This window comes from Rhagoletis pomonella, unplaced genomic scaffold (assembly GCF_013731165.1).
Source record: "Rhagoletis pomonella isolate Grant_MI unplaced genomic scaffold, Rhpom_1.0 Rhpom_scaffold_00004, whole genome shotgun sequence".
Classification (NCBI taxonomy): domain Eukaryota; kingdom Metazoa; phylum Arthropoda; class Insecta; order Diptera; family Tephritidae; genus Rhagoletis; species Rhagoletis pomonella.
This window is the reverse complement of record NW_023458558.1, coordinates 631,974-643,665: the sequence shown is the minus strand read 5'-3', so window position 1 is coordinate 643,665 and position 11,692 is coordinate 631,974. Positions and strand designations below refer to the sequence as shown.

General features: G+C 32.2%; 2 protein-coding genes across 10 annotated transcripts in view; one reads left to right on the top strand and one right to left on the bottom strand.

Annotated features, from left to right (window-relative positions):
* Positions 1-4,475, top strand: part of LOC118736766 — a 6,590-nt gene extending 2,115 nt beyond the window's left edge. For both annotated transcript variants that reach the window (XM_036466791.1, XM_036466792.1), the window contains exons 2-3: positions 3,260-3,554; positions 3,984-4,475. In XM_036466791.1, coding sequence (XP_036322684.1) covers positions 3,260-3,554; positions 3,984-4,327 — 639 coding nt within the window. In that variant the 3' untranslated portion in view covers positions 4,328-4,475. The remainder of the gene's footprint in view (positions 1-3,259; positions 3,555-3,983) is intronic.
* A 2,958-nt stretch (positions 4,476-7,433) lies between these two features.
* The window catches only part of LOC118736765 (protein similar), a 259,354-nt gene continuing 255,095 nt past the window's right edge, over positions 7,434-11,692 (bottom strand). For 6 of the 8 annotated variants that reach the window (XM_036466781.1, XM_036466788.1, XM_036466782.1 and 3 more), the window contains one exon: positions 7,434-7,838. Coding sequence is in view for 2 of the 8 variants with exons in the window: in XM_036466787.1 (XP_036322680.1) it covers positions 8,560-9,288 (729 nt within the window). In the remaining 6 variants the exon portion in view is untranslated. Of the gene's footprint in view, positions 9,289-11,692 lie in introns of all 8 variants that reach the window. The other 2 variants (XM_036466787.1, XM_036466789.1) reach the window with 2 other exon arrangements.

The window sequence follows — 11,692 nt, the reverse complement described above, 5'->3', positions numbered from 1 at the left end:
ATGAAGATGAAGATGAAGATGAAGATGAAGATGAAGATGAAGATGAAGATGAAGATGAAGATGAAGATGAAGATGAAGATGAAGATGAAGATGAAGATGAAGATGAAGATGAAGATGAAGATGAAGATGAAGATGAAGATGAAGATGAAGATGAAGATGAAGATGAAGATGAAGATGAAGATGAAGATGAAGATGAAGATGAAGATGAAGATGAAGATGACGATGACGATGAAGATGAAGAAGAAGATGAATGATAAAGGGAAGATGAAGATAAGTAGACTGTTATGATCGACCTGTAATTCTCACAGGAGATTTCAACATCAGCTTTTCTCTGGCCAAGTGTGATGAACTTGCAAAATTTTTTAAATCAAATGTTTCACTGGAATTGGTTAATGGTAGAAATGATCCAACAACCAAGGGAGCGGCTATCATTTATGTGGTTTTTTCCAGAAATATTAATAATATTAAAATAAAACATTCCATATCTTACTTAACTTACTAGTTAATATTGTAGATATGGTTGTTTTCTTAGCCACAAATAATAATTAACTTTGCAGTTGGTTATAAAAACTAAAAAATTAAATGTCGTTTAAAGCAAATTTTAAGTAAATACACTGCCGGAACAAAGTATTGGAACAGCAAATTTTTCACAATATGTGCAAAAAATTTTATTTTAATATTTTTACGCCAATTTTGTATAAAAATATGGTTCATTCAACAACAAAAAACATAAAAATATAATTCCTAAACTTTGTGCCAAACTCGCAAAAATTAGCAAATTTTCATCAAAGTTTTCAACTTTTTAATCAGATTTTTTAGAGTATGTAGTTTTGCAGCCCATTAAATTCCAGTAAAAAAATGCAAGTTCGGAGTTAGCTAAAAATCGCGTTGTTTTTGAGATTTTTTTTGTTGAAGGTGTTTTGCATTTTTTCCATATAAAGTATTTTCGAAAAAAAACTTTTTTTTGAGGAGACCGCGTGAAAAAAAATTGCTTAAAATCAATGGTAATTCCTAGCTTCTTAAAACTTGCACTTTATTATAATAAAATTGATTGGACTACAAATCTGCATACTCAAAAAAATTCAAAAAAATCTGATTAAAAAGTTGGAAATTTGCTGAATTTTTGCGAGTTTCGAACAAAGTTTAGGAATTATATTTTTATGTTTTTTGTTGTAGAATGAACCATATTTTTATACGAAATCAGCGGGAAAATATTAGAATGAAAATTGTTGCATAAATTGTGAAAAATTTGCTGTGCCAATACTTTATTCCGGCAGTGTACGTTTTTTGTATATTAGAAAATATGTACATGTGTATGTATATCGCACATTCCTTTTTGCTGGCATTTTCTCTATTAAGTTTCAACTTCTTCCGCGCGTAGGGACTATACGCACTGAGTTTTTTTTTTTTTTTTTTTTTTTTGTATGGAGAGTGATACACCCTAATATATGTATATACTTAAGTGCATAAGACTGTCCCAAGAATATATGGAAAAAAACTTGTTTGCAAATTTTGATATGCATATCCTCTATATTTGTGCTTTTTAGCCTAAATAGCATATATGTATGTATATGAAGTTTTATGGCCGTAGGCTAACGATAACCCGTGCGGGCTTTTAGTTGAAGTTTTAGTTAATAACTTGAACTAAGGCTGCCAAATCGTCCATGTAAACTTTGAAAAGGCAATATATTCGAAATGTTTCCCATATTTGAACGCATTTCTAGTAAATCTGCATCTTTAAATTTTTAATAGGACGACAGGATTTCTCCCAAGGACATCGAAAAAATTAATTAATCGAAAAGTATAGCGGCTTTTGAACGGTGTATTACAAGGCTGCAAAGCGATATGTTTTCTATTTGAATAATTTGTGTATGGCCTGAAGGATTGCAATTGTAGAACATCTTTTAATAGGTGTGACAGGGCGTATGATAAACATTAAATTATTAAATCCAACTTGTATTACAAATTTTTATCCTCATTTAAAAAAAAACCTTTCATAATACTAAATAATCAAAATAAATCGTTTTATTGTTGGACATGTCCTCTCGGGTTGATATAATGGTTGTACTTCCGTATGACATAAAAAAAATTTAACTAAATATAATTTTCATATCGTATAGATTTACAACAGTTGAACAGTCTGAAGGGACATATAAAATATGAAAGCATATGATTTGGTTTATTTAATATTTTGTAAGGCATTTTTTTTAAGAAAAAGGAATGTATTTAGTAGAAAAGTTGAATTTAATAATTTTGTATTCATCATACGCCCTGTCACACCAATTAAAAAATGTTCAGAATTGCACGTTTTCAGGAGATACACAAAATTTGGTACTAGAAAAGATATATACAGTTGTCCACAAAATAATAGGAGTGTGATATTTTGACCAGTTTTGGCTATTTGTCTTTTGTTTATTTAATGTTTATAATTTTTTTATAAAAGCCTAGCTGGCTATACAACAAACACCATATAAATTCAGATTTTAAACTTTGTATAAAAATTAGAAAAATTTTGCAATTTTTCACCCAAATTTCAAACTTTTTAATCAGAATCTTTAGAAAAAATTCTGGTATGCAGTTTTGTAGCACATTCAATTCTAGTCTGAAGAAGTGCAAGTTTCAAGCGGCTAAAAAATTCCGTTGATTTTTGGCAATTTTTTTGCTGGCAGTGTCCTCCATATAAAAGAAAATTGTCGACATACTTTGTATGGAAAAAACGTGAAACACCTTTAACCATAAAAATTCTCAAAAATCAACGGAATTTTTTAGCCGCTTGAAACTTGCACTTCTTCAGACTAGAATTGAATGTGCTACAAAACTGCATACCAGAATTTTTTCTAAAGATTCTGATTTAAAAGTTTGAAATTTGGGTGAAAAATTGCAAAATTTTTATAATTTTTATACAAAGTTTAAAATCTGAATTTATATGGTGTTTGTTGTATAGCCAGCTAGGCTTTTGTAAAAAAATAATAAACATTAAATAAACAAAAGACAAATAGCCAAAACTGGTCAAAATATCGCACTCCTATTATTTTGTGGACAACTGTATGTATGTACGGTAGGATTTCTCCCACTCCCAAGGACATCGAAAAAATTAGTTAATGGAAAAATTAATGGATTTGAAGGGGTGTATTACAAGGCTGCAAAACTATATTTTTTTAGTCGAATAATTTGTGCATGTCCTGAAAATTTGCAATTTTAGACCACTTCTTAATTAAATTTTTATATTCAACTTTTTTAAAAATTTACATCACTGCAGGCTATGGTGAATATCAACACAGGATCGTTGGTTATCAGCGGTCTATTGGCCGGTGGCAGCTTGTTTGTGGCTCACATCATACGCTCACTTAATGTATTTCAGGCGCATACGGCTGAAGGCGAGTCCGAATCAGTTGCAGTTGAGAAAAGTAATGGCATTGGAGAAGGGAGGCAAACTAAGAAAACTATGAGCAAAGACGAACGATCTTCCAATGTAGAGGATTATACAAACGATGCAAGAAGTCTTTTGGAACACTTCAAGTTAGTCTACAAAAATGGTACAGGCGAAAGAGTAGGTAAGTTTAGCAATCGTGCGCATAGTTGGTTTTAGCCAACCAAATTTCCGTCAAATTTCTATTCTGGCATCAAAATCAAGTAATTTCAATTAAAAATACAGATCGTATTTTAATAGGAAACACCATACAAACATACATATGTGTGTATGTAATTTAAAATTTTAATTGAAGTAAAAAAACAAAACCGATTCCAATTATTTATATATATATATCATATCATATATCATGATCCAATGATCGGATCTAAACCAGCTTAGTATGTGACCACCTCTGAGATTCAATTCAATTTCAATTCGGGAAGAATTTGTCATTATCATTTGTCCATTGTTCATTATACTGAGACTTATACTACTAAATTTTCCATTTTGAAACCAATCCTTGAGGCGATTGCAGCTTCATATTTTAACCCGTTAAATTCTTTGCACACAGAGACCACACTACCCAGCCTACTGGCTCACATCGCCGAGACTTTCTCGGACAATGACGTAGACATAGCAGCTTGCGTACAAAAATCCATTTGTTTATGGCTACAAAAGTCCAGCAAAGATGTCCATCAGGGACGGGCGACAAGCTTACAAAAAATTATTGATGGAGTCAGCAGCTACGGATGGCTTTTGGATGCGCTGGTACCTTACGAGGATCTAAGAAGAGCCATAAAGGCTGGCAAAATTAAATCAGATACCAGCTGTGTGCTGGCATATCCCGCATGCCGATGGTCCACGCCAGATATGCGGTTGGCGGAGCTTATAAGAACGCATGTGAACTTTGTTTAATATTTTTTATACTTACTTTTTTCACTACATTTTCAAAGTGGCAACACTGCTGATTTTTTATTACAATTTACCATTCAATTAATATTTATTTAGAGTATATTAAAATCATAATTACAATATGTATTTGTGTATATGTATGTAAATGTTTGCCAAAACAGAAATAATAAAAAAGCAAATGAACTGTAAAAAGACTACAAAATACAAATATGTACGGCCAATTCACAAGGTATTTTATTTGTCGTGTGTCGTTGACATATGGTTGCTGTTTTCGGAAGAGCATTTAAATATGACGATGCAACTCTGATTCCATCGTTTTTCAGTCCGTTATATTGATTCTTTTTCAAATTTACTATTTCAATTGATTCTGATAAATTCTTAATTAAAAAATTATAAGTGAATTTGTGGATTTAAGATATTAAAATTACTTCTAAATAAAAAACCAAACATACATATGTATGCACATCTATTGTTCGGCAAATCAAAGTGTTTTTTTTTTTTAATTCAGCGCATAAACCTTCGCACAATATTCGATTAAAAAGTTTTCAAAATATTAAACGAGACTTCAAAATACATAACCTTACAATTCCTTGTAAAATGCCTTATAAAAAAATTGCCACACCTTACGCCTTAACTGATAGGTCGGTCAGTAATATAAGCCGCCTTCGATTCATCAGCATTTATAGCCAGTTTTTCAGTGCCAGTTTAAACTTAGATCAAATAAACTGCGTTCATACTTAACAGTAGAGACGAATTCGCACTGGGTGGTTAACCACTGACAAGGGTTTAACTATCGATTTTCATATTAACAGCACTTACTCCACAAAAGTTTAAACCTTGCCTAATGGACCAAATTAATAAGGAATCCCCATATTTTCTTGTGTTAAATTCAGGTGGATAACTTGGTTGATGCTTTCATATATCCGAACATATTTTTTAACAAGAGAACATAGGTTATACTTGGCGAGCTCAGAAGTGGCGAATCGAAGGCGGGTTTTGATAAATTTGAAAGAAGTACATAAAATGTAAAACGTATTTTGGTGATTCAGATGGTGTCCATAAAAGTCATATTGTCATAAATATTAAAATATTCTTGACCTTTCTATAAATCAGCAAAAATAGTTTTCAAACTTTATAAAAAGTATTTAATTGCGACAATACCAGTTATGACAATTTTGTTACTTGTAAAAAACTGTAAAAAACTTCTACCTCTGTAGGCCAAGTATTTCCAAAAACGCTTCCGACATCTGACGCTAAAGAAATGTTTGAATAAAATTATTGACAAAATGCCGCAAAGATGGAAAATATCCACAAAAAAACTGTTTGACCATTTTTTGAATTCCCTCATCTTTAGTCATAATTTTTTTTTTAACTTCATATACATATTCTTCTTTCAAAATTCATATTGAAATTGCCTAATATATAACTGAGCCAAAAACTGTTAGTTCCGAGTAGCCATTTGAAATTTTGTTTTTATGACTGCGTAGAAAATTTTTAAGATGCTTTTTATATAGCTTTGTAAGTTACTCGACCTGTACCCGGTCACCTTAAAACTTCGTACTTAATTTGTTACCCTGCGTCAGTAAATCCGTTTTCTACCAGATATTTACCGAATAATCAACACCGTCCATCAGATGTGACAATTTTCATTCCCATGCGTTCTTTAAAATTTTTAATTGAATGTAAATTGTAATTTCCTTTAACTTAACACACTACATACATATATATGTAGAAGAAAAATAAAAACAACAAGACCTTTTCCAAATTTCCACAAAATAAGTGACTGCACTTTTTCGTGGCTTCACCTTAACTTTCTCTGAGCTAGTACTGCGAGAACGTATGTACATTAGACTGCATCACCCAAAAAAAGGTGCGGTTTTCCGCCGGGATCGTAAGAATGAGATTTTTGATGCTGTTTTTTTTTTTAATTTTTTTCAAAGATTGATTTACGAAAAACTTGCATAACTGGGCCGAAACTATTCTGATTTAGACTTATGGGATCTCAGTAGAAAGATATATTCACACTGTTTTTATTTCTGTCTAAAACAGGTCACTCGTGTTCCAATTTTTATTTTTTTTTCTATTACCAATACATCTTAATTCAACTTTCAATGCCATCCGTTCATCCTACCTTTCTCTTTCATCGTTTGAATGAGGTTATTAGCAAATTAAAATTAAAAGGTGAGAAAAGACCTTTCCAATGATACCTCAAAAGTCTAAAGCGGAAGAGCTTATGTTCAGTTCTTCAAGTTTTTCTTATACCAATCTTTGTCAAAAGTTAAAAAACAGCATCAAAAATCTCATCATTACGATTCCGTTCACAATTTAAAAAAATTTGTTTTTAATATTTTTATGCAGATTTTTAAGCTTAATCTGTTGTCATCTGAGAGGACCTTTAAAAAAATCTTTAAGAAACTATTTTTATTCTTCAAAACTCCATTTTTAGAGGTATTTTCAAACCGTTCCAGCTCACGTAAATCTTAATATTTTTCCAAAATATTGTGGTGGACGTCTTAAAATATAATAGATTTTATAATTCCAATGGAAAAATAGTACCGATTTTTTTTTTTTGGATGGGGAGTGATACAGACTAATGTACATATTCATGTATTCTTGGATTTTTCAAACCTTCTCGCTAGCCTGCTGTGAAATACCCTCGTCCGCGATTCTTTTGATAAAAATCTTAAACTAATATACAAACATTTGATTTTCCTCTTTTTTGTTTTCAAACATTTTATTCCTATAATTACGCTTACATATAAATAAAATTTTTTTGTTTCATAGCCTTGCATAGTTTGCGCTCTATTTAGAGGTTTTAATTTTTTATTGAAAGCCAGTTTATTCTCTAATAAATTAAAAAGTATGAAAACCGGAATATAAAAATATTTACGTTTAGATTAATTTCTTTATTTATTAGTGATTTTTTAGAGTATTTACGGTGTGCTATATAATTTTTATGTTTTATATTTGATTTTTTCTAAATTTTCATATACCTTTCAACAATTCAGTAAAATTTTCGGGGCGCTCGAGCTTTTTGAACTTTTGTAAGTTAAAGGAAACTCTCTTTTATAAATGGTATGCAAGAACTATGAAATTTTTAATTTTTTAATTTTTTTTTTACTTTTTTCCCCCATTTTTTAACTGAGTGCTAACAGAGTTGCATGTAAAATTTAGTGCTATACAATTAAACCCACAATTATTACTGACTTCTGTTTTGGGCAGTAAAAATTTAAAACTAAAATGTGTTTACATGCATTTGCTTCTTTGTATTTGCTGTTTTTGAATTTTTTTCTGACCCTTCGCAACATATGTATGGCTGTATGTATGTATTTATTGCATGTTTATGTGGGATATTTTTTTAATTCGGATAAAAGTGCAAATATTACAGCTGCGTGTGACCTGTTGTAACTAAATAATACACAAAAACGCGATACCATGTTTACATCCCAATTAAGACATGAATAAAGAATACAAAAATAAAAAATCTTTTACTAAAAATGCAATAATGCAAGTCCTGCATGCACTAATGAATCGACTCAAGATGATTGACAAAATAAATCGCTGAAAAACTAAATGGAATATTGGAAATAGCAGCGAATTAAATTTGCTTAGGAACGTCGTAGTTAAATCAAGAATTAGTGCTGGCGCGAAGTCGATTTTTCAAGAATCATTATCATCGTCAATCGTCAATGAAGCGTTCACTTGTGCAAGCGTACATTTATAATACCCAAAGCAATATTGTTGAGTGAGTTAAAAGTAATATTCCAAATATTGTGCATACATATATGTACATTTAGTATGTAAGCATAAATGCACAAAACAACTCGTTTTCTATATTTGAATAAACTTGTTTTTTGCTTTACATTCAGCTATTTCCTCTGCTGTAGTTTTATCTCGCAAACTTGAGTTTTTTTTTTTTTTTTTTGATTTATTTTATAAAAGCATTTTCCTGAATTTTATCTCATATTCCCTAACAATAAGAAGAAAGACTGACTTCTCGTTGCATCGATTTTAGAAATCATCATGAAATTGTCAGCCAACATCTAAATGCATATGTTTTTCTGTTTACAACTGCTTTTCAATCGTTCTTCCTGTAATATTTTTCCCCCTGGATCCCATTTATAAACTCTGACTTTTTTCTATTGTGTCCGCGAATTCCATGTCCCTTGCCGTTGTCGTTTTTGCCTTTGTTTGGTTTGATTCTTTTGTCCGGTGTTAGTCATGTTTTGCTTCAGCTAGGCCATTTCGTGCGTCCAATCGCTGAGTACGTCTTCGATTCCGTTGCTTCCTAGGAGTTGTTCGGTAGCCGCCACATCGTAGTCATCATTGCACAAGTCCATTATAAACGGTTCCATGAGTGGATTTATGTCGTCCAACAATCGCTTTCGGCCCCGATTGCCATTAGGAGCTTCGTTAATGTCACCATCATTGCTGTCCTCACTACCACCATCGTTGCTTGAGTTGTCTACTGAATAAAACGGCTGTTGTTGCTTAAATTGTGGTTCGATGGCCAGTGCGTCCATTGCACCACGTTTCTTGGCTGCTCTGCTATTCAAGCACTTTATCAAGAGCATATCTTTAGTGGCTGCTGAGCAACCACTCAGCGGTTTCGAAATTGCGCTGTTGCGATTGTCCAACGATATCTTCACCGGTGAGGAAGCGTCAACTAGACTGATGTCATCAATGCCGCTATCCGAAGTGGATTCAGTTTCGGCCGGTGTCAGGTCAGGTGGGCTCGCGTCGTCGCTGCCGCTGCCAGCGCTGGTGTTATTATTACCGGTAGGACCAAATGGCGGCGAAGGTAGAACATCTGGACCACCAATCATTGGATTGTGGCGATAATTACGTAGGACCGTGGCCGTCGAAGTTAGGCAATGCAATGGTCTAACAAGTGGTGGCGATGGTTCTTTGTCCAAGGATTCCTCATCCATTAGCATATCGCTTTGTTTGCCGTAAGTAGGATTCTGTGTATGGATTGTTTTAGAGAAAATAAAAGAAAAGCAAAGATTAGTTTTATTTTAGGTATTTAAAGGTAATTTACAAGTAGAAAAATCAGCAAAAAAGACCGAAATATATTAGAACAATTAAAGAATAGGGGCGATGTGCATGAATTACCCTTAAATTCAAAATATACCGAAAAAAGAATAATATTTATTGTAACTAGAATGACTGCAACAAGGCAGGTTCTATTCGTAATTTCATTTAAGAAAAATTAAATGCTGATGTTTTTTTTTTATACAATATTGCAAATGGATCGATTTGTATTCACATATTTATATCAAATAACTATACTTATATTAAATAATATAAACTGCTAAAGAATTTTTAGTTCAAAACTATAAACTTAAGCTAAAAATGCATGTCCACTTCGTCGACACAAATATTGAACAATGCTTGTTTTCTTAACGGTACGTAAACAATTCTAGTTATTAGATAAACTTATATACATATGTACATATATATTTATGAACGTACGTATAATAATAACAGATTGACGCTTACACATAAATATGTTAGTGTTTGGCCGAGCTTCTCCTCCGATTTGATATTGTCACACAAAGGGGAGGGACCTGCAGTTTTATGCCGACTCCGAACGGCGATTGTATTTTTATGAGAAGCTGTTTTTCATGGCATAAATACACTCGGAGGTTTGTCATTGCCTGCCGAGGAGCGACCGCTGTTAAGAAAAACATTATTTGAGATGACCAGGGCTTGAACCTAGGCGCTGCGGAGTGGAAGTGCGCACTGCTTACCAATACACCACAGTTCATATTTATATGTATAGGCATTAGGGTGGTCCAAAAACAGTAAAGTCGAAATTGTATTGCTCTCACCCCCTAGGATTGTTCTATAGCGAAAAAATATAACCTTATTTTCTCATTTTGAAATCCAAAAAAAATTTAGAGGTCGCTCAAAGCGCTCAAAGTTTTCCGTGTATTTTTATATGGAAGAAATAAATTTTTTCGTAGAAATGGTAGAGAATTCTTGAAAGTCAATATTTTTCGATAGGAAAACCCTGTTTCTCTTCAGGAGACTTTCAATAATAATACCCAATTGTCTATTTAACCATTTTTTAATATTAACGATTTTTTATTGGTCGCCCCATTGCATTTTTCGGGGTTTTTGGCGGTCCTATCATTTTTAGTTGCAACGAAAAAATGGTTAAATAAACAATTGCGTATTATTACTAGGAATCTCCTGCAGATAATAAGAGTTTTCTGGTAGAAAAATATTTATTTTTAACTATTCTATACCATTTCTACGAAAAGTGGTTTTCCCCATATAAAATACATGGAAAACTTTAGGCGCTTTGAGCGACCTCTAAATATTTTTTGATTTCAAAATGAGAAAATAAGGGTATATTTTTTCGGTATGGAACAATCCTAGGGATGAGAGCATAAAACTTCCGACTTTACTTTTTCACGGGTATTTTTTGACCACCCTAATAGGCATACATAGTACATATTGCTCATTTATGGAAAGCCCGCCTTAATTCTAAATGCAAAGGACGCGTTTAAAGTTTTCAATTTGCAACAAAAAATAAATAAAATATGGAGATGCATTTTCTTTTTTAACGCGAAAACCACACAAGATTTCAGCACGAAATCTTTACATAATTTGCAGCATGATATAACCAATAATTCTTCATCGACAAAAATACCATATCTTAGTTTATGAAAATCTTTTTTATATCAAACACATCCAGAATAAGTTCACTTTATTCACCACTGCACCAATTCCATAACGGCTTATCAGTATACAGTATATTTTGCAAAATGTGCATATTAGACATTATTTTTAAAATTTATAACGAAACTGCTCTGATAGATGCATTCAACATACACGCACATTGGCGATACCTGCCTTAAAAATTGTGCGACTAGTATCAAATATCAAAGAAAGTATTACGTTTACCTGCACTGGCCCTACAATTACCTAATTTTACAAGCTTTTATTTATTTTGCTCATATCGCAGAACAAAGAAAATGGCTATCAATTTATGTAGTTATAAAAATAAAAAGAAACCATTCGAAAAAAATTTCGCTTGCATTATTTTCTACGTGATAAGTGCTTTTCCATTATTTGGTTTCATAGGGATTCGGATAACTTCCTCATTGAAGTAGTAAAGAAAATTCGCTTAAGTGCCTTTTTCGGTTAGGAGCACAAGTTTTTCGTGCAAAGAAGGATGTGCAGCTAAGCAAAATATACTGTACATAAGTGACGGTGACCATCTATACTCTGACTTTGTTTTTCAAAACATGTCTTTGTTTTCTTTTCCATACGTATAACTCATTTTTGCCAAACTGAATGGCAACTGCAAATAACGGGTGATTTTTTTGAGGTTAGGATTTTCATGCATTAGTATTT